Raw genomic sequence first — 25,648 nt, 5'->3', positions numbered from 1 at the left:
ATAAACCAAACTCTTTAGAAATTGAATAATAAATTTTATAGAGAAATGTCAGTGAAGTAATATTTAGCATTAGTTTTTGAAGTACATTTAGATTTTAGTTTATGTTTTGGTAAAGTAGAATTATTATAGCCAATATAAGACTTAGAACTTAGTCATAATATATAAAATTTAAGTTCTGGTTAAAATCACAATTAAACTAAAACATAGACTTGAATTATTTCCCTTCACAATTATTATAAAAATATATGTGAACTTTATCATAGGTGAGTATTTTTTCAGTGGATTTTTGAAAAAATATTACTTTGCTCTATGTTTATTATTTCTGTATAAATGTATGTAATTCTATAAATTATTTACTGTATTCTTCTTTCCTGGGGTTTTGAATGAAATAGTTTTGAAATGTTTTATTATAACAAGTATTTATCATTAAAGAGATACACATTAAGTAAATAAATACCTACTGGTACTGAAAAAATTATATGTATTAAAATTTAAAAATACTGTATTGATATTATGAAGATGGGTCTGCTCTAGTGATATTATACAAAAATTGTTTATTAAGATTTTTATCAGTAATTAAATATTTTGTGTATTATTTAGGTGCATTGACATACAGCAGAGCAACGAGGTAGAGAGGACACAAGCACTTCGATTAGTCAGAAAGGTAGGCTCTATGTCTGAGAGTAAAGGTACATTTATGATTTTCATGTTCAGTATTTTAGATTTTTAGATTTAGACTGCTTTGTGAAATCTTTCTATTTAAAGGTTGGATTCTCTTTAAACATTTTTATTTTGTTAAAATTATATATAAGTTCTAAGTCTATTCAACTTCAAGGTAAACAAATGTTTTGTGTAATTATTCTGTGTGATTGTGTATAGGGAGGACAGTATTTTTTATAAAAATGTTCATTGTAAAAGTATTTCTTCCTTTAGTGGACATGTAAATGAAATTCTACATTGATATGTTATTGGAGAAAAAAGATTACTTGCTCCTTACCCTGATTTTTTCTTAATTGTATGCTTGGAGTTAATACTATGCAATAGGTGTCAAAAGTTACAAGCTGTTTGTTTTGAAGATGAATTTGGATACAATCAGTAGGCAGTTGGAATAAACAATCCAGACTATTATATCGGGTAAAAAGTCAAAATCTAAACTCTGCAAAAGAGGATGTTAAGAAATAATCCATATTGCTTCTAATGAGAGGCCTTCAAAGAATTTTTTGTTGTTAATTAATGTAATGTGATGCCATAATGGCAGAGGACTAGAGGGAACTGAGAGTTAACCTGGTTAAGATACAGCTTGTGTAAGAATTTTATCATGTTTCATCCTGAAAATTTATAAGACTCGTGCAGTGTATATTTGTTTTAATGCGAAGACCCCTAAAATTATTATTATTATTTTAATTTTTTTAAGTATTTTTTTGAGGGGGAGGTAATTAGGTTTTTATTTTATTTATCTTTAATGGAGGTACTGGGGATTGAACCCAGGACCTTGTGCATGCTAGGCATGCACTCTACCACTGAACTATACGCTCCCCCCAGACCCCTAAAATTATTTAACAATTAACTTTTTTAGCTCTTCTCATCTTTCTCCACCTTTGAATCCAGCGCATGCTCCAGGGTTGTGGAATGTTGAGTTTGTGCCTTAAGTAGATACCCTCTTCTTTTTCCTTCCATTTGTCTAGCTTATGGTTAGTAATAGTACCCATAGGTGAGCATAGTTAAGAAATAAATGGATGAGTTATCTTAAAAGAAGTTTGCAATTCTAGTAAGAGTGATATTGGAAATAGATTAAAAATTTTTTGCTATAGGTAAATTGTTATGTTGGCACTGTGATTTAATGCCTTATATTTAAATTCAGAAGTTAGGTTTATGGTTTTTACTTATTCATACAACCTCTTGGCTGCCATGATTTCAAGAATTCAAGATAAGAAAACGAAATTTATTTCTGAAGAACCTAAAGTAACTCTTTGATTATTGAAGTTAATATATACATCAATACTTATCATACTAGGAATTTAAAGTGAGAAATTAAAAAATACATTAATTATTAAAATGACAAGTTCACTACAAGTAAACATAAATCAAACTATATTTTCCAAAAAGAAAATTAGTGAGTAGAGTGGCATTTTAGATTTTTACAAATCTCTAGAGTATTTGTCCTGATAGAAGATAGCTAGATTGTAATATTTGCTTCTGCATTCAGTCTGTTGTGAATCACATGCAATAGAGCCTCTGGAAAACTTCCATATATACTTGTGAGAGAATGAGAGTAAAAAAAATGTAATGTATTTGTGTTACTATGAAAATAGTTTTAACTTTGCAGAATCTCTGAAAATATCCTCAATTTCCTGGACCACAGTTTGAGAGTTGCTGCCTTAGAAAATCATTTAGAAGAAAAAACAACTTCAGATGGTTTGAATTTAATTCAGCTTCTTTGAATTATTCACTAAATATTTTATTTTAATTTTGTACAATGTTTTGTACAAGTTACAATTTAGTTTATAAAATAGCCCAGTAAAAGTAAACAGACCCTTAAAAACAATTTAATAATTTTATAACAAAAATAAAATTTTATTTTGTTATCTTCTGGAGAACAGAGTAATTTAAGGCAGATACCATTTGTGGATCCAAGAACAGGAAAATTGCTTTTATCTAGTGGTAAGAGCTCAGCTCAAAGGAAGAGCTGTGTCCCATGGTTCCTCCTTGGTTTAGCTAAAAGCAATTGGAGTTAAAAGGAGAGCATGCTTGCTGAGTGAACAGTGGCCTCTATCGGCTAGAGGAACTAATTTCATTAGTACTTTTAACAACCCAAGCACATATTTCTTTTTTTCCAGCAACAACTTGGCAACTGAGCTAGTAGAAATTAATGTTAATATTATAATTACTAGGTCACTGTGGGTTTTTTGTATGCATTCAAAACAGTTTTCACATTTTCTTTGAAAGTATTAATCTTTTATATTTTAAAGGAAAAGCAGAAACTATGTTGCTTTAGGTTAACTTGCTTTATGAATAAGGAATACACATGTTGCTTTTCCTTCTCTTTCACCTGTTTCATTCATTTAGAAGATTTTTTCTTTATTTGGTTGTTTCTTTTTCAGTGTCTCTGATTTCTTTTACCCTCATCTCTCTCTCCATTCCGCAGCCCTTCCTGATTTTTGTCTCATTTTCTATATAATTTTCCCACTAGTTAGCTGTTGCTACTCTTTATCCAATTTAAAATCTTCTTACTGCCTACCTGATTTAAGCCATTATTTTCTTTATATATCATTTCTTTATTCATGTAATAAGAGATTAATATAGCACAGATTTTTTTTTTTAAACAGTTGAAAGGGATTCATTTAAGGGAATCTCTTGTCCTCGATACAAAGCAAGATATTGGCAAAGCCAGAGTGAAAAACCTAGTTCTCCAACATTCCAAACCTACACTGGCCCATGAATCCTTTTGATATTAAGCATAACCTGCTTATCTTGGCACTCAGAGCCCACTTCTGGGTCAACCAGTTATGACCTTGTGCCATTGTACGTATAGACAGGCTACCCTCTACTCCCCACCACTACTATGATCATTACTTCTGTCTTACTCTTTTTATTTCATTTTCACCTCTTTCTACATTATATCCATCTTGCAGTCTCAGCTCAGATTTCAAATATTCCCTTTGTAGATTTTAGTGTTTCTCTAATTGCTTTATAGCAGTTCTACAAATTTATTACCTACTCGTATCTTTAATTTGTTTTATCATGTCAAAAGAATGATTAAACTTTTATTTCAGTAGAGACTAAATTCTACCACTTTTCCCTCATTGATTACTCATTGATTTATGAGAAAAGCCTCCTATGATTTACCCAGAGTTTAAGAGTTTCTTTGCATTTATTTCCTGAAAAAATAAGAATGATTTCATTTATAAAAACTTTAAATTATAGCTATCCTTTTCATAGCACTACACTTGAGATACTAGAGTAGAATTTTATACTTGAAATTCTAGAAATGACTTGGTCATATACATCTTAATTTACAAATGAGGAAACTAAGGCAGAGAGAGGATTGATTTGGCCAGGATAATGATTTATTGATGACAGATTTGGTCCTGAAAGCCAATTGATCTGGCTTCTAGCCAGCTCTTTTTAGAATGCGTTATATACATCTTACTATTTGGGGAGTTTTTCTTATAAGCTCCTCATAAACATAATAAATAGATCAATAAGTATTAAAATATAAATTAATATCATAAGAATTTAGAATTTTCTCACCCAGGAAGATCAGTTTCTTATACCTCTTTTCCCTTTCCTCTCCTCCTTTCTTCTCCAACAGTTTAATGGAAAATTCTGATTTAGAAACAAATGTGAAAGCTTTTGTAGATTCTGTAGTTATTGAATATCTATTTTTTGGTTGTGGAACAGTATTCTGTAATTTCAGTTGAATTTTGTAATATCACATAATGCTGCTTAAATGACAAACCATTTGCAAGTACTCTAGCCAATACAGATACTTCCTTTGAACTTCTGTAGGACTTAAGTGGCCATTTTAATTTAGTATCACATCCTCTAATTGCGTCATAGTACAAGACTTATTCTTCAACACGATTATAAACAGTAATATTCAGGACAGGTTAATTATCTTCAATATTTATCACCACCCAAACAGAAGAAAACATTTTATACTCCCATTCCAAAGATTTGTTATTTTGAAGTACTTTATCTACCAAATACTTTATTAAACAGTTGTTAACCACAGAATTTTTTTCCTGTTTTTCAAACAGAAGATACATGTTATCTATTTTCCATATTCCAAATATGTTATTGCCAGTTGAACTTTAAAGTGAGATTCATCGAAAGTTTTATCACCAAGGACATGTTTCATCAGAATTTTTGAAATATTAAAAATAGCTGATGGATTATTAACTTTGTCTTTCAGTATAGCAACAGGTGATGATTAGAGATAGGGAGATTATTAGGCATCAATTGCAGCAATCAAAGTAAGAAGGAATGAGGGCCCAGGTCAGTTCGATGGTGGAGAGAATAGGGTTAATGAGGTAAATTGGTAGGACTTGGTGTTTGTATAAGGGGACAGAGTCAGAAATGTAATAGTACAGTAGTATGTTGACAGTTGTTGTCACCACTGATAGACCTTGAGCACCGAAAAGTTGTTTAAAGTAGAGTTTCTTTTCTAGAGGAGATTATAATCTCAGAAACATTACATCTTATTGGTCAACTAGTTTATAGTCTGGACTGTTCAGGGGGAAAAGCCAACTTTTTTTCCATGGTTATGATTATTAACATTTATTGCATCTGTTATTAGTTATATTAGTCCTTTGACATGTTCATATGAAGCAAAAGATTAAAATTGAGACCTGGATCTTATTAAAATTCTATGATCTTGAACACCTTAATCTAAGCAAAATAGGTTTTAAAAATGTATTATGAAATAAGTAACTTCTTTTTCTGATTCCTCCCTGTTACAGATGATTACTGTGAATGCCTCCTTGTTTCCTAGCTCTGTGGCCAACTCATTAATAGCAGTTGGAAATGATGGACTCCAAGAAAGAGACAGAATGGTTCGAGCATGCATTGCCATTATCTGTGAACTAGGTCAGAATTTTCTTTAAGAAGTAAAAATGTAATATTTTAGAAAAAATATATAACATTTTTAATGTTTTTAATACATGAATTCTTTAGTTATTTATAAAAAGATATGAAAAAGTAGGACATTTCTGATAGGGAAATAGGGAACTTGCTATTTAAACAAATAATTTCAAAATGACATTAAAGTTCAATAAATTTTAAAGTTTTACTCATCATGAAATTTAATATATAAGAATTGTCCAGATTCCAGTAATTAGAATAAAATCTCTTAAAGTCTGGCTCTTAGACATTAGTCATCCACACTATATCTTGATGTGAGTTAAAAACAATTCACCTTAACATTAAAAAAAAGAATTCTAAATGCAAAAGGAGTAAAGAGTTAAATGGGGAAAATATGGGGGGGAAATGGATGAATATTTAGCTGATCATGGTAAAGAAAAGGAGTTTTGAAGTATCAAAAGAAAACATTTCAGCAGCTATAAATTTTGTTGTAAGGAGGTAAGAAAATATGCAGTCCTGGAACAAAGAAAAAATTAATGTCATAAGCATGATAGTTTATTTATATATAGATCAGTGAGGAAACAAAGTAATTCTCAAAGAAATTCATGGCTAATCAAAAATTTAAAAATTTCAACCTGACAACCAAAGAAAATTTTAAACGGCAATATTTTTTCCCACCAAAAGTAGAAATGTTATCTATAGGTTACATTTGCTCTTGATATAATAAATAAACAACAGAAACTTACATCAAAGAAACAAAAGAGCCAAGCCTTATCATTGAGAATTTAAAAATACTGTCCACAATACCTCTTTATTTAGAGACAAACTCAGAATTTTAATTAAAGAAATTTTGAAGATAATAAAAATTTGACTACATGTCAGTATATGGGATGCCTGGAAAGCTGTATATTCAGAGTTAACGTCTCATTATCAGATGCTTTTATAATTAAGCAAAAATTAATGAGAATGAGTGAACCCAAAAAATAGAAAAAGAAGAAAAAAAATCAATTTTAGGGTAAACAGGAGGAAGGCAACAATGATTTTGAGTCCTAACTAGAGAACAAGATAGATTATTTAATCTAATTTGTATTAATTTGAAGGAAAAAATGATACACATATACTTGTTTGAAAAATGCAAAAGTCAGAGAAATAAGGATGATATAGAAATGAGAATATAATAGGTGTTTTTTAAATTATAAGGTAGTGTTTTTATACATTTGAAAATCTTATTGAAATGAATGGATTTTTGGAGAAAATTTTTATTTGCAGTTGACTCACAAGTAGGAAACATGATGGATCAAAAACCATACAAGTACTTAATAAATTAACTACCTGCAAAGAAGACTCACTCAAGTAGTTTGTCTTAAATAAATTGTTTTAAGGGACAGATAATTCTTACATCATGTAATCTAACTGAAAGCCTTAAAAATATGGCAACTTACCAAGTTTTTAAATGACAGTAGCATTTTATATACTTATACACATTGCTATACATATACACACGTATCTATACACATATGTAAAATAAAATAGAATGCTACTTTATGAACATTCTAGAATATCTCAAATCAACACTATTACTCTTAATGGTAGATCTTAACATACACTACATCCTTTTAAAAACTCTTATTAAAACTTTTAGCAGGTTAGCAAGACAAAATAATAGATGAAATTTACATGTTGGAAAAAAGACATACTTTGTAGATGCTATATCTAGAAAACTGTGAAATCAACTGAAAAACAACTTAAGCAGTTCAATACAGTGGAAATGTGAAAATACAGATTTCATAGATTTATTTTGTTTCAGCAATAGTCAGTAAATATAATGGAAAAAAGTACTGTTTCCAAAGTAGAAAAGAAAGCTGTATACAACAAATAAACTTAGTAAGAAATGTGGATGACATGTGTGTGGATTGGAGAGGTACTTTTCAGTTTGTTTAACTGAGTTTTCAAGAAGGCATAGCTAATCTGTATGGGTAGAAATGAGAATATTGGTTGCCTTTGTCATGGAGGAGAGAATGATAGAAAAGTGTTGTGAAAGAACTTTCTAGGATTTTGAAAATTCTGTACCTTGATTAAGGTATGTTACCAGGGTGTAAACATTGTTCAGGACTTGACTGAGCTGTACATTCAGATATGTGCATTTTACTGTATGTAATTTTACCTTAGTGTAGAAAAAAAAAAGAGGAAGAAAGCTAAATCTAAAAGTCAGCTAGAATAAGCAGGAGAAATCCAGCTATGAAAACATTTTTTTGCAAAAGAATAAGTGGACGGGAAGGGAAAGATTTTTTTTTTCTCACATCTTAAAAAACTATTATGCTAGGTTATTGAGAGGGAAAAAATGAAGGAGAATCAAGAGTTGCGTATTTTGATATGTAGGAAACTTTAGTATATCAGAAGTATAAAAATTAGTTTGGAAAGCATGCTGGGATAATTGATTAGATATTTGAAACAAAAATTGAGTATATCAGTATTAAGCCAAACTCAATTTTCTGACAGATTGAAAACTGAAATGTTAATCCTGAACTCATTTAAAACACACATATGCATGTGCATGCATACAAAGAAAATACCTGGTCTTTGAAGTAAGGGAGGAGTTTCTGAGCTTAAAATCTGAAGTTAAATTATAAATTAGGTAAAAGATTTGAAACAGATAAAGGGGATAATATTTCCACTATATAAAAAACTCCTTAAAATTGATAGGAAAGAAGAACTCTTCAGTAAAACATGGACAAAAGATATGAAACAAACAATTTAGAGACTTTTTTTTTTAAAAAAAAACAGGGTTTTGGGAAGTATATTCAGTGATTCTTATTAGACACATTTTATCCACATGCCCTTTTAAATGTCATTGAGTAGAAAGTTTTCAAGTCAGAAAGGAAATTACGTTTTAAAATAAAATCCAAGATTTCTGATTAGTTTTTATTAAATAATCCCCTATTTAATATATTAAGTTTTTCTTTTTTATTTTAGCACTTCAGAATCCAGAGGTGGTGGCCCTTCGAGGTGGACTAAACACCATCTTGAAAAATGTGATCGATTGCCAATTAAGTCGAATAAATGAGGCCCTCATTACTACAATTTTGCACCTCCTTAATCATCCAAAGACCCGACAGTATGTACGAGCCGATGTAGAGTTAGAGGTAGGAACTCTACTGTTCTTTTCTAGTTTTAAAATATGACTTTAAAAACATACTCTTACTTTGAAATTTTAAAGTTAGTAGATGCAGCACAGCATTAATTATTAAACCTAAATTAACTAATAAGACGGGCTTATTTTCAACAATATTGTATAGCTCATTCAGTTTGGGCTAATGGAAAAAAATTCTGAGGAATACTTCATGAACTTCTAAAGTGAAGTTTTTTTTTTTATTATCTGTGAAAATTTGACTTAAGCACAAGTAAAATTTTATAGACATTTACCTGTTTAAGAAGGCTGTTTCTTTTTAAGACTTTAATATGTTAATTATGTATGAATAGCTCCTGCTAACTATATACTATTTATTTATTGAACAATTGTAAAATTCTCTGAACTTGGAAGCACTTGTTGGCAACCAATGACCATATATACTTGAAAGAAACAGGAAACATATCTTTCTTTCTAAAATACTCTACAATTTAAATTTTTTACTAATTCAATGTTTTTTTAGCAGTTTAAAATAATAAGGCTACCATATACTCTTTTCTATGATAAAGTATATGGTAGAGGTTGGAACAGAATTATCACAAACTAATAGTCTGTGTGAATATATTACATTGTTGTCCATCGCAGATATCATTTAGAGTAAGTTTAAACCAAGACCTTGTTTGTATTTAGGTATGAAATTATGCAAATTATAAAAGATTTGTTGTTCCCTGCTTTGTTTAAATCATTCTATAAAACTTGTCTTAAATGTTATAGTTCTTGTTTTAGTAGGGCTATTAGAAATATTTGAGATTATAAAACTGCCATTATCCTATATCTTAATGAGCAAATATAAGTACAATATTCTCCCTTATAAATGATTTTAAATACATTGTTCATAGGAGTCCAGTGGGAGTAAACTGGCATTTTTATATTTTACAGTGTCTTTAGCTCTAAGTTTTTTCTTTATCAAGTGGAAAAACTCTGATTTTAAGATCGAAGAGATAATTACAACAAAGGAAGATTATATGTAAAGGCCTGTTTTTTATTCCTGTATAATTGTACAACAAATTAGCATAGCCTTTGTTAAATGAAAAGAGCCTTGAAGAATATGGTAGTCATTTAAGTACACTAAATGTCTTTGCTTATATCTTGTTCTTTAAAGCCACAAATGTTAGTTCTTTTATTCCTTTACAAGCTCTCCCGAGAATAGCACAGTGATTGAGAGAATAGACTTCGTGCTATACAGATCTGGTTTTGATGTTTTGCTCTACAGCCTACTAGCTTTATGATTTGGGGCAATGATTATGATTATTAGCCTCTCTTGGATCTGTTTTTTCCTAGGTAAAATGAAGGCCATGGTTTTTACCTTAAAGAATTATTGTTAAGAATAAATACTATAATAATAATGGTAGTAGTAGTAATAGAAGCAGCTAACACTGATGTAAAGCTTACAATGAGTTAGGCAATATTTCCAGGCACTTTACATGTATTAACTCTAATCTACATAAATGTTTTACTTAGTACCTGGTACATAATAAATATTCAGTAAATACTGTTTGCCTTGGATTGATCATTATCATCATCTTCTGCTTTATCATTATCCTCTTCATCCTACAGTCTACTGTGACAGCAGAATATTATTCTAGTTTTTATTAATTATATTTTATCAGTTTTCATTCTAAGTTGATAACTTTGAGTTTCTTTTCCACGTACAAAGGAACTGTTTTCAGTGCTACCATCTCTGTTGTTCGCTTTAAATCTTTCTTCTGTAAAAAAAAAAATCCCTTTTTAAATTTACCTTGGCTTCTATTTCTACTATGTGTAATAAGTTTTGACTTTACACAGAAAAATGTAGATTTAATGTAATAATGTTATTAGAATAGGTAGTCTGTAAGGATTATAGAATTGTAATGTTTTATAGTGAATTAAAAAGCAACATTTTTTTAAACTTATACTTCAGAGTAGGATAGGGTAGTTTATAGCATCTGCTGTGGAAAGGTGGAAAAGTTGAATAATTATAGATATATATTTAAAGCAATATAAAGCTGGGAAAGTGATAAGGACTAGAGGGAATAAAATTCTGGGGAGAGAAGATTCATTAGTTGTCCTGAAGACATATAGGTGCCCTTAGGGGCACTTGCAAATTTGGGCCACAGACTAGAGGTTAAGAACATGGTCTTGGCCTAGGTAGAAGACCAGAGTATTTGGCAGGCAAATGTATATGGAGTGAGACATGTGAACTTTTGAGACATGAAAAGTTCCCAGATCGTCTGATTTACTCCTCTAGAAGTTTGCTGAAATAAAAATGTATGGAGAACAGAGGCTATAATGTCAAAACCTGAGGAAAGCACAGTGCAATATGCTGTGGTCTCCAGTGCACAAAACAAGTTCTCCCAGGAGGAGGGGCCTTGGGCAAAAGCTGAAAGGCCTCTAAGAAGTAGTGAACTTACACTAGTTACATGTGGTTGCCTTTTTTCCCTGGGGCCACTTCCTGATCAGGATATACTTAGAAACTGAAACTCCAGGTAGGCTTTTTCTGAGATCTGAAAAACCAGAACAGCTTTTAATAGTTGTGTGGTACTCAAATGACAAACTGGATATTTCATAGCTGATTTCCTGATCTTGACTATTTCCCAAATTCTGAGGCTATTATAGATGGGTGGCTAAAGATTAAGTTCAAAACTTAACAAAATATGTAGAAAGAATTCCCAGTCTCTCACTACTAAGGAAAAAAAAAGCTTGCTAAGATCTCTATTGAAAGTATTGGAGGCCCATACTTTAGGAACACAGGAAAACCAAAGGTATACTCAAATCTTATCAAAAATGCAGTGTAGTCTCAATTGAACTCAGTTGGTTATTGCGATAAACTGATCAGCCCCTTTAATCTACCTGACTAACAGAGGAAAGGATAAACAATCTCTGATAGAGATAACATCACTTGGAACCTTTCATAAAATTCATATTGTCTGACATTCAATCAAATTTCTGATTGAATGTCATATAAAAAGAAATGACTATGTAACTGAAAACTGAGAAGTTCCATAGAAACATATCAACAGGTGATCCAGATATTGTAGCTAGAGGGGAAAGACTTTAAAACAAACATGATTAAATTGTTAAGGAAAATGGAGAAAAAGGAGAAAATAGATGAAATAATGGAGAATTTCACCATATGATTGGAATATGCAAAATGAATCAAATGGAACTAGTATTGAAAAATATAATACCTGAAATTCTGAATGAAATTAAAAATTCATTTTAGACAAGAAGATATTATTAGTAAACTGGAATAAAAGTCAATGAAAATATCAAGTAAAGCATGAAGAGGGGGTAAATAAAAAGGAAGTGAACACAGCAGAACAAAAGGAATAAAACGTAATTATCTTCGGAGAAGAGAGAAAATGAGCAGAAGCAAATATCCAAAGAAACAATGGTCAAAATTTTGTTTCTAAAACTGATGAGAATTCATATTCATAAAGCTCAGAAAACTCTTAAGGTAATACAAAGAAAACAACATGTAAGCACATTATGGTAATATTGTTGAAAACCAAGACAAGTAAAAATCTTAAAATCATCTTGAGAAAAAAAAGACATTACTTCAAAGGAACAAGTCTGACAGCTGATTTTCCATCAGAAATAATGGAACCAGAAGGCAGTAGAATGAGTAGAATGACATCTTTAGAGTACTGAAAGAAAGTATTACCAACCTTCCCCAGAGAAAATGTCTTTCAAAAATAAAGGTAAAAACATTTTTAGACTAAAGAAAAAAGTAAAGACCCAAGGGAATTTAAAGAAACACCATTCTTTCTTGAATTGCTTGCCTTTATGTCATGAAGACACTAAAGCAGCCCATGGGGAAGCACCCATGGGGAAGAACTGAGCCCTTTTTTGCAACAATTAACACATTGTGAGTAAGCCATTTTGAACTAGATCCTCCAGCTTCAGTCAGAGATGACTGCAGCCCTGACCAATATTTTGACCCTGAGCCTGCACCGCTAAGCTCTTCTAGATTCCTGACTCATAGAAACCATGTGAGATAATACGTATTTATTGTTGTTTAAAAAATGAGACAGACAAAAAGAAACTTTAAAGGTAGTCCTTGGTCAGAAGGAAAATGAGCTGAGAAAACAAGGTAATGTAAGAAGGAAGAATGGCAGAAAAGGTACACATATAACTAAATATAAAAGAATAGTCATTGTCAAAAGCAGTATTTGTAGTATCTTATGTATTTTAAATTATATTTAAAATTAAAGTTCAGATCACAATAAAGCAATAGGCAAGGCAGAGGGATTGGTAAATGAGATAGTGGTTAATTAAAGCTCTAAAATGAGTGAGCATAACAAGGTTGCTAAATACAAGGACAGTACACAAAAATAATTTGGATTTCTTTATACTAGCATTAAAAAGGAGGGTGTAATTTATAAAATAAAACCATTTAAATAATGTTCAGAAGTAGGCAAAACTAAGTCATAGTGTTAGAAGTCAGGATAGTAATCCTGGGGTAGATAGGATGAGTACAACGGAGGAATGAGGAGGCTCTGAGGATGCTAGTTACAGGAGTGTTCTTAGTGTGAGAAAATCCATCAAATCTCATATTCATGATTGGTGCACTGTTGATACATTATACTTCAATTTAAAAGTTCAAAAATTCAATTTCTACGTTTAAAAATTCGCTCAGATATATTCCTTGATGATGAATTTGAAGAAATAATAAGTCTCTCAAGCAGTATACCCAATTAGAGATACAGAGAAGTGGAATTTTAGCTTGTTATAAGAAAAATACATTTTACACTAAGGACTCTCTTTTTTTTCTTTCCTTTTTTTTTTTTTTAAATCAGCGAATTTTAGCACCCTATACTGATTTTCACTACAGACATAGTCCAGATACTGCTGAAGGACAGCTCAAGTAAGTACCGTGTGTGTTGCTATATTAAAGCTTTTAGATTTGCCTGATTGCATATAGAGCCAGAGCAAAATGAGTTTAAGTAAATTTCCTATTTCATGGAATTACATTGTATATCTCTGATAATATAATCAACTGTGGTTTAAAAAATTAAAAGTAAGCTTTGGAAAATATGAAGACTTGGAATTAGTTTCTTATTTAAAAAAATGTAAGATAGGCTGCAGTAGAAACCCAAATCTTTTAATTGTTTTTCAACTGTCTCTATCTTTAGCACTATTACATTGAGAGACTAAGAGAATGAAATAACAGTGTGTAGAATGAAGAATTGCCTTAACAAATTGAGTAAGCAGGAAGATATACTGTGTAGAATTTTGAGAGTAAGACTGATAGGGAAATAAAAGGAAATAAAGATTATTTTCTAGAAATGAGATGATAATTTTCAGAGTATTTTTGGAGCGAAAAGCACATGTTCATTAGGTATTCTGGGGTAACAAATTAAGTTGATTTAGGGAACAAATAATGTACTATCTGTGAAGATTTTGCCAGTGACACAGTTCCAATAAATAAGCTATCAGATGTTTTTCTAGTAAGACCTGTTGGATTGCAGACATACGTTGATAGATAGTATGCTTTTAAAATTCCTCACTAAATTTGGGGACATTGTGAAATGGATTTTTTCGTTTTTCTCCTGAATTAAAAATAGTGGTTTCATATCTTTAATCACCTCCATCACTGTGGGCTCATTGCACCCTAATATATCTGGACCTGAGCTGAGAAATCAGAATAGACGTCCTCTGTTTAAGATTCCTCAGGCCTTATTCTTGCTAAATTATGAATTAGGATTCTTAAAGCTCCTTTCTTGGCTTCTTCTTATGACTCTTGGACATTCTCTTTATTGATGGAGAGTGTATGTATTTTCTATTGGTGCATGACAAATTACTGCAAATGCAGCAGCTTAAAATAACATCAGTTTATTAGTGCACAGTTCAGTAGGTCAGAAGTCTGGCATGGTTCTTATCTGGAGGTTCTGGTGAAGAATCCATTTATTTCTAAGCCCATGCAGGTTCTTGGCAGAATTCACTTCTTGCCCTTATATAACTGAGGTTCTTGTTTTCTTGCTTACTGTTAGCTCGGCCCTACTCAGCTTCTAGAGGCCACCCTCTTTCCTTGGCATGTGGCACCTTTCATCTTCAAACACAGCAAGAATTCCTTGAATCTTTGTGCTCTGAATCACTCTGACTTTCTCTTCTACCACTAGCTAGAGAAAGCTCTTCAGTCATATCAAGTCTTCCAGATGATCTCCCCATCTTAAGGGCTGCTGGGCTATATAACATAAACATAATCACTATCATGACAGTGATGTCTTATTCACAGGATCCAGGAATTAAGGTCTGGAATTTTAAGGGAATAGGGGCATTTTTAGAATTCTGCTCACCAGCATGAGCAAGAGGTGAACCTGGATATTCTTTAGAGTTGAGGGGAGAAAGTATATTCCACCAAAATCCTTTCTTTCTTGTTTGATTCTATACTTTGCTTTCCTTAAATTTCTGAAGTATGGTCAGTTTCTGGAGCCTGGGTATACTGTGGCCGAGGGATAAGTTTTAAAATACTACAAATTTATCAAATAGGCTAGAGGATGGATTACCAAACAATCACTATAAGTATGTCAGTAACATTTTTAAGAGAAAAAACACCAAAAGCTTAACCACACAGTGGTCTGATTCTCATTTCTTCCACCACCCCACCGCCCCATTTTAGTTTCTGTTATGTTCTCATACTGATCAGTGCTACACATGAGAGCTTTGTGTGGTTAGTTTGTTTGCTTTTAAGTGTTTCGTTCCTCTTTTGTAAACTAATGATTTCTCACTACTCTTTAATTTGATTTTCTGTCATTGTTCTTTATCCCTTCTGACTTTTCTTTCCCAGTTCTCTGGATTTCTGTATTCTCAACAGCTGTTAAGAACTTTATTAGGGAAGTAAAAAAAAGTTGGCACAGAGAAAAATGGACTGTTGACAGGGTAGATTTGGTTGAGGTGGCATAAACAAAGAGTTTGCTGTAAATAGATTGCTATTGAGTATTGGAACATAGAGCACACATGGGAAGTGATTAACAATATAAATAGTTCTATTGGGTAATTAATTGTCATAAACTATTGCATAGAAAGGAACAAGTGAGATGATTGGATACCAATTTTAAAAGAAGAAAGTAGTTGGTAGTAGGCTCCAGGTCACGGAATTGCAGCTGTACAATAGTAAGAAAGTAAATTCTGCCAACAACCTCAATGAGCTTAGATATGGATTAATAATAATATCTAGTTAGTGAATAACAACCTAGTGAATATATGGGTTGTTGAGCTTTCTTGCTAGAAATGGTCAAATAAGCTTGGGGCAAGACTTTTGAAGTATAGAGAATATATGTGGTAGAAGTAAGAGGTTTGTGTGGTAATTTTCTCTGCTAAGGGGCAGCGCTTTGACAGATGCTTGTTAAGCAGGCTGGTGTTGTCTCTCATACTCAATTAAAGGTGTTAATGAACTATCTCAGTTTTCAGAAAGAGCAGGAAAAGTAGAACTGAATAGAAAAGCAAAATTTATAATTTTTTTAAACCATGTTGTGAATTTTAAATGGTGGGGGGATGACCAATGCATAATTGGATAATTTACTTTGAAGTACATGTGATTTTTTTTTAACACCTTTGTTGTGGTGTGGTTCCTGTACAATAAACTACACATATTTCAAATACACAATTTGATGAGTTTTGATAGATGAATACACCAATAAAACCACTATCACAATCAAGATAGCTAACATTTCCATCACTGCCCAGGAGGTGCAGTTTTTGAACTCCCAGTTTATCCTTTTCCACCCCCTTTACCCCCTGGTAACTATAAGTTTGTCTGTCTGTTTCTGTTTTGTAGATAAGTTCATTTGGGTCCTGATTTTTTTTTTAACATATCGTTCAATTTCCTATGTAAATATTTAAATGTTAAGTAATGATAGCTCTTATTCTGATACAGTAGCAGGAAAAGCTCACTTTTTATTTTAACATAAATTTCTTTGACACGCCCCTCTCCCTCTTTCCCCTCCAATAGAGAAGACAGAGAAGCAAGATTTCTAGCCAGCAAAATGGGAATCATAGCAACATTCCGGTCATGGGCAGGTAAGTTACTTTGTTCTGCTTTATAATATCCAATAAGAAACACTTGACTATTTTTTCAAATGTTAAATTAGTATTGCAGCATCTAATTTTGATGTTAACCTAGTCTTTCATTATATGTTGTTAGAACCAAGAGGGGTTTGTATAAAAGTATTAAAATTGACCATTTGTAAGTCAAGTGCTAATGGTAACCTGGGCAATTAAAAAAAATTAAACATGATCTATACCAGAAAAATTTTTAGTGTTAGCTTAATATGTAAGTAAAGTTTGAGACCTAAAAGTACAATGTAGAGTGTCATAAATACCAAATAAGCAAGGTGGGCCATTAGTAGTTCCAAATTTCTTGAGAAGAGGGATTATACATATTTTATCTTTCCATGGAATAAAAAGCAAACATTTTTCTTAAAATAATACCAACATTAAATGTATTTATATTAATGGTTACCTCTTCCTTTTTGAGTTTGTAGAATAATTTAACGGGTAGCATACAAAGGAGTGTAGCAGTAAATAGAAGAAGAAAATTTACCTGAACATTTCTGTATACCTAAGTAACCTAACTAACACATCTTTTCCATAAAAAAGACCATCCCAGCCGTAGACGTGGCCCCTAGCCAATATGTTTACAAGGACTTCCTCTGGCCTCTCAACATTTTGGTAAAAACCCAAGCCTTGCTACACCTCATGACTGCCTATTTCCCCTGTCCTCATGGACAATCTAGGATTCTATGAGGGCCCAGCCATCACACATCCTTTTTTATACTGTACCAGCCATAGAAACTAACACAGTCCTCCTGCCAAGGACAACTTAAAAGGTTGGGGGTCTTCTTCCCTCCTGTTGAAGTTAAAAGAGAAATATTCAAGTTAAAACTCTGCTTATCCCTGTGTGAATTCATTAGTTTTGTGTGTTATTTTAATGCATTTCAAAGAAGGTTACAGAATTCAGTACTCTTGACTCACTTCAGCATGCACATTATTACCTAGAGTTCATTGTTTGTTTAAGGCCCTTATTTGGTTATTTTTGTTTGTTTGTGGTTTTTTGGGGGTTTGGGTTGTTTTTGTTTGTTTGTCTTGGGTTTTTTGTGAGATAAAATTTACCTCTTATGGTGAAATGCACAAATTTTGAAGGTACCGTTTGATGAGTTTTGACAAATGATTACACCTGTGTATCTGGATTCTTTTTAAGATACGGAATATTACCATCATCCCAGAAGGTTCTCTCATGTCCGTTCCTGATTAATCCCTGACCCCACTCCCATAAGAAGCAACCACTGTTCCGTTTAATTTTTATCATAGATCAGTTTTGTCTATTCTGAAACTTCATATTAGTGGAATCTTACTGTATGTATACTTTTGTGTAAGGCTTTTTTCACTCAACATCATGATTCTGATTTCACTCAACATAACGATACTAATTTATGTTGTTGTATATAGTAATAATATTCCTTTTTATTGCTTAGTAATATTCCATTGGGTGAATATACTACTGTGTTTTTAACCTTCCTCCTGTCGGTGAACATCTGACCTGTTTCCAGTTTTCACTATTCTAAATAAAGCTACTAAGAACAGTCTTGTACAAGTCTTCTTTTCAGACATTAGCTTTCATTTTGTTTGGGTAAATACCGAAATAGAATTGCTGAGTCACAGGGTGGATATATGTTTAGTTTTATGAGACATTGCCAGGCTTTTTCTTAAAAATCTTACACTATTTTATACTCCCATCGTCAATGAGTGTGAGTTCCATTTGCATCTGATGTTGTCAGTCTTTAATTTGGCCATTCTGGTGGGTGTGTGACTATATCTCATTGTGAATGCAGTTTGCATTTCCCTGGTGACTAATGATATTGTACACTTTGTATGTGTTTATTGGCTACTTACATATCTTCCTTTGTGGCTTGATGATAATATGTTTAAAATGTTTGACTAAATTCTCTCACTTAATATTTCGATCCATATAATTTACTTGAAGTCTGTCAGTTATGCTCTTCTGCACATTCAATACATCTTAGACTTAAACTTTTAAAAGACAAATGCTAAGCAAAGTTTTTCCCTTTAGATTGAGAAGGCATTAAATAAGTAAGACATTGTCTTATTCTCTCGTGTTCTTAATCCTTGATATTTACTCATTAGCAAATGAGGATAGTAAGCAGTCAGGTCCATGACTCTTTTTGGGTATGAAACAAATAGAAATCATTTAAATGATAAAATTATCTCTCATCTGTTGAGAAATTCAGAGAATATTTGAAATACACTGTCACTTATGGTAACCAAATAATATGATGGTATAATTTAGCTTGGAAAAATATCACAGATTTTGTATTACGGATACATTACTATAGAAAAAAATTTTTAAATTCAAATCAGTGATTTTTTTTCTTTTTATCCTTTTTAGGTATTATTAATTTATGTAAACCTGGAAACTCTGGGATCCAGTCTCTAATTGGGGTACTTTGCATACCAAATATGGAAATAAGGGTAGGTGAAAGTTATCCTGATTGTTTCATTTCTGAACTTTTAGTGAAGGAAATTAATTGGAAAAAAAAGTTATTTCAGGTGATGCTTTTTCCTCATGAATTGTTAATCTATCACTGAGCATTTTAAAAATACATGAATAAATACTTACTGCTTAGTTGAACCCTAAGGATATAATATGAATCAGTTGAAACACGACTGTTGTTAGGAGCTATGGCTGTATTCAAATTAGATTAAAAATACAAAATTGTGCTTTGTTCACTAAAACATACAAACAATACAGAAGGGCATTCTTATTGTAAAAGGTTCAGGCAATACAGAAATATAGGAAAAAGTAAATGTAATATTTGTGCAACTTATGCCTTCTGATTTATGTTTTTATATGAGTGGTGGTTTTGATCAAAATTGGATTGTCTGTATTTTCAGGCTTGCTTATTAAATGTTGTCCTAAATTAATAGTGCATAGGATTTTATATTAAATAGCTAAAACAAATTGAAATTAGAGGAAAAAAAATAAACTCTTCACGTGGTTCTTCTTTTTCCTCTTAAATGTTTTTGTTTCTTGTTTCTTTTTATTATTAGTAAATATTAGCCAGAGGTGTCTTGCTTAAAATGTGAACTAAAAATAAAAGCATTTAGACCGTGGAAATGTAAGGATGTGATTATAGATGGGAAGACCTATAAGCAGGGAACTAAAGGTTCCAGTTCAGTTGACTTCTTACTTAGATAATGGCAAAAGAACATGACCTTTGGAGTCTGGCTGACTGAGGTTTGACTCCTGGTTTTATTATTTATAGCTTCATGACCTTGGACAAATCACTTTCAACCTTTAAGTCTGTTTCTTTGTGTGTACAATGGAGATGATAAAAGATTTATTGAAAGATTACATCGTGCATGTAGTAGGCATTCAGTAGTTATCACTTCTGTAATATAGGCCTGATTTCTAAAATACAGAAGGCCTGTTTTTTTTAATCATTTTTTTATTCTGTGAATAAGACATTTAAAACATTTTAAGGGAAGGTTTGTTCCATAAAAACAAATGAACTGTACTTATTTGCATTTGCAGCGAGGTCTGCTTGAAGTGCTTTATGATATATTTCGTCTTCCTCTACCTGTTGTGACTGAAGAGTTCATAGAAGCGCTGCTAAGTGTAGGTAAGTATTGAGGTGCATTTGTATCTATTCAAGTACTGTGATTTTTTAAATGGTTTGCCTGATGGAAGCAGAATCCTTCAGAGGAAAAATACTGAACTAAACATTGAATATCATTTTCTTTTCTTACTGCATAATCATGACATGAGATTAATATAAAATAAAATCTCAGATAAATTTCTTAAAAAAAACTTAATTAATTCTCTATCAGTATAGCTTTTGAAATGAGTAGTGAAATTAATAGAAGGATGGACCTCTAAGAAAGGAAGCGAGGGGATAATAAGAAACCTATATGATTTTCAAATGACTCCAAGTCCTACAATGAAGGAAGTTAGATCTTTGTTCATTTATATAAATCATTTTGTTCTGGATGCCTTTTTGAGTCTTTTTTTGTTTTAATAAGAAAATTACTTATAGCCTGGTTAGCTAATGGTTGTTTGAAGTGTTTCATTGATATCTCATTTTCTTCTAACTGAATTTAATTATTTTAGATCCAGGTAGATTCCAAGACAGCTGGAGGCTTTCAGATGGCTTTGTAGCAGCTGAGGCAAAAACTATTCTTCCCCATCGTGCCAGATCCAGGTAGAATTTAGATATAGAAGTAGTTCAAATGTATTACATTTACTGTTTTATGTTAAGTTTTGTAATACATGAAACAGTATTTAAACTGTTTCTGTGCTGTGCTTATTTCCAGGCCAGACCTCATGGATAATTACTTGGCATTGATACTCTCAGCATTTATTCGTAATGGACTTTTAGAGGTAAAACTTATAAACCTTATTTATCCTATTCTTTTAATTTTGTCTAATAGAATTCTTTCAGAGCAACAGACATATATGGTGCATAAATGTGTTCATATATATTATTTTGCAGCTATGATATTTTCTTTTTTCTTTTCAAAGGGTTTGGTTGAAGTGATAACAAACAGTGATGACCATATCTCAGTTAGAGCTACCATCCTTTTAGGAGAGCTTTTACATATGGTAAGTTTAGCCACTTCTGATTATGTTTTGTACCATTGATGTTTTAATATATGAAGCAGGCTATTTTAACAATGTTACATTACATTACTTCAAAAAAAAAGTTTGCATTTATTTGAATGTTTATCTTTGCATTACAAAGAGCCCTTGTTACCTTGTATCTTAATATATATAGGCTAGTTTTATAAATGAAACAAATATTAAAAAATACAAAGTACTGAATATTACTCTTTTACACTCACTTTGGATGATGTTTTGAGTCCTAAAAATCTTTCTTTCCAAAAGACCCCCTGCCTAAAAAGTGAAAAATTACACAACTATAGATATTACTTCAGTCAGCTAGAAATGGAATCAGTCAGTAACTGAATTTTAGAACACTTTGTTAAAACAAGTCTAAATATAACTGCCTTATTTGAACGCATTCTTCTCTGTAAACTTGTAGGTTGACATTTGGAATCTTGTGTATATTTGTGTGTGTGCACGTGCCATGATTTTGTGACATCAGTAACTTCTGGAAACAAGGAGCTAGCGAAGTTATCTGACCGTTCTCTACTTCTAGCAGATAGAGCAGTGAGGGTATTCTGTTTATAAGAAAGAAATTCATATCTCTGAGTCACCTATTAGTTAATAAAATACTACATAAAAGAACCGCTTTAAACTCATTTCTAAGGAAGAAGTAACCTTATGGCAGATTTTTTAAAATTATGTTGTGGCTTGCTATTATTGGCAGAGTATCTTTTGTTTTTGAAGTTGTTTTGGTCCTTTCCATCACCAGTTGTTTTTCCCATATGGCAGTTGGGCTTTGTGAGTGAGGTAAAGAGAATTCAACAGTGTTTAATGATAACTGTCTTGTTTATCAGTGAAGTATTTAGCTACATGTTCTGTTTCCCTTCAGCCCATCTGTGAAAGAATTAAATAATATTGCAGGTTCTCAGGTGTGATTGTTTTTATTTTAATTCTTAAGATACCATTTCCTATAAGAATATCAATCTCTAGAATTATTTGCTTTTATATGAAGGAATCTCTTTTATAAATTTCATTCATTCTCTTCCACAGTACACCAAAATTCTGTCAGTCTCTTGAAATATAAAAGCTGATCATTCTGAGTATAGTGGTGTTAGTTCATTGCTTGTTATTTTACATCTCTGGCTTCCACATTTAATTAATTAATTAACCTTCATTGGTAGAAAGCAGGTTGAGTGGTAGGATTTTGTTTGGAAAGCAGGAGACAAGTTTCTTATTTTAAAGATTGCTGAAAACTGTTTTGAGAAGGTCGTTTTTAAGCTTAAGAAGCCAACTGGTAAGTTACAGTATTGCATCTAACATTTTAAAAATGCTGTTTTTAACACAACATTATAGCACTGGATCTAAGTTCTGATACATAGTCCTTTTAGATCATTTCAGAAATGAGTTTAATTGGTACCACTTCAAAATTATAATTTAGTACTATAGTAAAAGATCTATGAAATTTCGAGTTTTATTAATGTAATGTCTGTATCTTTATATTTGTTATATCTCGTTGTTGAAAGTAGGTAAGATTAAAAATTATAAATACGTATTAGAAAGTAAATAAGTTAACTTCAAGAATGAAATCTCAGTCTTTAGCATTATTTCTGTGAATAAACTGTAACATAAAATACTCTGTTTTTCAACTCTTATAAAATGTTATGTTTCATTTTAGGCAAACACAATTCTTCCTCATTCACATAGCCATCATTTGCACTGCCTGCCAACTCTAATGAATATGGCTGCATCCTTTGATATCCCCAAGGAAAAGAGACTGTAAGTATCAGAGCCCTAGCAAAGCCAAATTAGTAAAAATGTTGGGATTGAGGGTTTTTTGGACAGCTTTATGTTTTGAGCAACAATGCAGTCTCTTTTTGAATGTCTAAAATTATTTCAAATTAAAGCACTAAGACTAACAATGTATTCTTTTAAATGTGTGGTCAAAAATGTTGAAATTTAAAAGGTAAAGGTGGAGGAGCTTGATTGGAAAGTGATAATAGGAATCTTTTTTCATTTGGTAAAGGTTATGTCTAGTCCAGGGGTGTCTTTTTTTTTTCTTATTATGGTCAAAAAAATTTGTATATTTAGACTTCATTTTTTGGGGGGAAATATTTTGAAATGTAGCACTTCAGTTATTCAGAACTATGAATTTTTGTTAACAGTTACAATGTATTTCTCAGAAGTTTCATTAGCTTTATTAATTCCAAAGTACATATAAGGGCCTCACTTTAAGTAAATAATAGTCTATTTATTAATTTTAAATCTATCAGTGAAAATACTACTATTTAACAGACTGAAATTGTATTATAAACTGAGGATATTAGGGACCATCATTTCTGACTGCAGGCTTACATTAGTAATGGTAGCTTTCAGCTTTTATCTTGGTGGTTTCATGATGGAAAAATGTACTTTCTCAAAGCCTGGTAGATCTACACTCTGGGTCAGATTATGGCCGTGAATTTGAGGATTCGTCAGGAATTTTTTACCTTCAAAATTCCAGCAATAAGTAGTCTTCTTAGAATGATTTATTTGTTTCTGTTTTTGTTTTTTTTAGCTCAGTAAGCTCTCCTTACTGATAAATAGTTGCCAATCTGAGCATACCTCAGGATTTTTACATTTTAAATCTGATTTGTGTTTACCACAATTTCTGAAGTTGAGATTTAATTGCTATCAAATTCTTGAAAGTTGTCTGTGCACCACAAAAATGGAATTAAAAAATAATTTTTAAAAGGATACCATTTACGGTTGCAGATCAGTGGGAGAAGATAGACTGTTTAGTTGATCTAGAATCATTGGTTATCCAGCCTCATACCATAAACAAAAAATCAGTTTCATATGGATTAAGGACTTAAATGTGAAAAACAAAATTTTAAAACTTTAATAAGAAAATACAGAAAACCTGGTTCTGACCTTGAGGAAGAAGTTCTCAAGATAAGTTCTTAAAACCAATATACAGAAAGTGCCCACCACCATAGAAGAAAAGATGAGCAAATATGTTTAGTTGAATGTGAATAATTAGCATTTCTTCGTACAAATCAGCAATGTTCATGGTTTTTCTTTTCTTTGTGGCTCCAAATTTGGTTAAATAGTTTACTTTTTATTAACAGTCTCTAGCCTGAATTTATACGTTTTAATAGAGTAATTTAGCAAAGCAATCTCTTTAAAATTATGCTAGCCTTGCTACAGTATTAATTGAATTTTTTTTCTCACTAGGCGAGCCAGTGCAGCCTTGAACTGTTTAAAACGCTTCCATGAAATGAAAAAACGAGGACCTAAGCCTTATAGCCTTCATTTAGATCACATTATTCAGAAAGCAATTGCAACACACCAGAAACGGGATCAATATCTCCGAGTTCAGAAAGATATATTTATTCTTAAGGTACTGACATGAAGTTGCAATTTTTAAATTTCCTAATTCCTAACCACTGGATTTTAGTGTGTATGTACTTGCTTGAGTTTGCAGTTTTATTCATGCGTATAGATTTTCAAAAGGCTTCTAAGTTTTATAATGACTAGGCAGTTAAGAGCTGTATTTTTATAACTTTTTAAAGTTAAAAAACCTTGGTAATCCTCTGTAAATCAAAAATCTTTGTTTTTGAAGTTTAAGCTTGGTTTTTTTCATGTGAGGATAATTTGAATTAATTTTTTTCTTTTTTTTTTTTTCATTGAAGTATAGTCAGTTACAATGTGTTAATTTCTGGTGTACAGCACAATGTCCCAATCATACATAATATATACATATATTCATTTTTATATTCCTTTTCATTAAAGGTTACTACAAGATTTTGAATATAGTTCCCTGTGCTATACAGAAGGAATTTGGTTTTTATCTATAGTAGTTAACATTTGCAAATCTCAAACTCCCAAATTTATCCCTTCCCACCCCCTTCTCCGTGGTAACCATAAGATTGTTTACTATGTCTGAAAATCTGTTTCTGTTTTGTAAATGAGTTCATTAGTGTGCCTTAATTTTTCTTAATACTTTCTGGTGATTTTAGGATACAGAGGAAGCTCTTTTGATGAACCTTAGAGATAGCCAAGTCCTTCAACATAAAGAGAATCTTGAATGGAATTGGAATCTTATAGGGACCATTCTTAAGGTATGACAGGATACTTCTTGGTAATGGCTTGATTGTGTTTATTATTTATTATAATTCACCATAATTATACGTTTAAGACTTGATAAATACATATATGATATATTATGTTTTTCTAGTGGCCAAATGTAAATCTAAGAAACTATAAAGATGAACAGTTGCACAGGTATGTAAGAA

At 31.6% G+C, this 25,648-nt stretch overlaps 1 protein-coding gene across 2 annotated transcripts in view; it reads left to right on the top strand.

Annotated features, from left to right (window-relative positions):
* RICTOR (RPTOR independent companion of MTOR complex 2) overlaps positions 1-25,648 on the top strand; it is a 102,183-nt gene that overhangs the window by 44,012 nt on the left and 32,523 nt on the right. For both annotated transcript variants that reach the window (XM_074357295.1, XM_074357286.1), the window contains exons 6-19: positions 601-664; positions 5,463-5,589; positions 8,557-8,726; positions 13,549-13,616; positions 16,704-16,771; positions 19,158-19,240; positions 20,304-20,391; positions 20,880-20,970; positions 21,083-21,149; positions 21,291-21,371; positions 23,050-23,150; positions 24,588-24,753; positions 25,373-25,474; positions 25,591-25,637. In XM_074357295.1, the coding sequence (XP_074213396.1) occupies positions 601-664; positions 5,463-5,589; positions 8,557-8,726; positions 13,549-13,616; positions 16,704-16,771; positions 19,158-19,240; positions 20,304-20,391; positions 20,880-20,970; positions 21,083-21,149; positions 21,291-21,371; positions 23,050-23,150; positions 24,588-24,753; positions 25,373-25,474; positions 25,591-25,637 (1,323 nt within the window). The remainder of the gene's footprint in view (positions 1-600; positions 665-5,462; positions 5,590-8,556; positions 8,727-13,548; positions 13,617-16,703; positions 16,772-19,157; positions 19,241-20,303; positions 20,392-20,879; positions 20,971-21,082; positions 21,150-21,290; positions 21,372-23,049; positions 23,151-24,587; positions 24,754-25,372; positions 25,475-25,590; positions 25,638-25,648) is intronic.

Source organism: Camelus bactrianus, chromosome 3 (genome assembly GCF_048773025.1).
Source record: "Camelus bactrianus isolate YW-2024 breed Bactrian camel chromosome 3, ASM4877302v1, whole genome shotgun sequence".
Lineage (NCBI taxonomy): Eukaryota > Metazoa > Chordata > Mammalia > Artiodactyla > Camelidae > Camelus > Camelus bactrianus.
The sequence above is the reverse complement of the archived record's forward strand: the minus strand, read 5'-3'. Positions and strand labels throughout refer to the sequence as shown.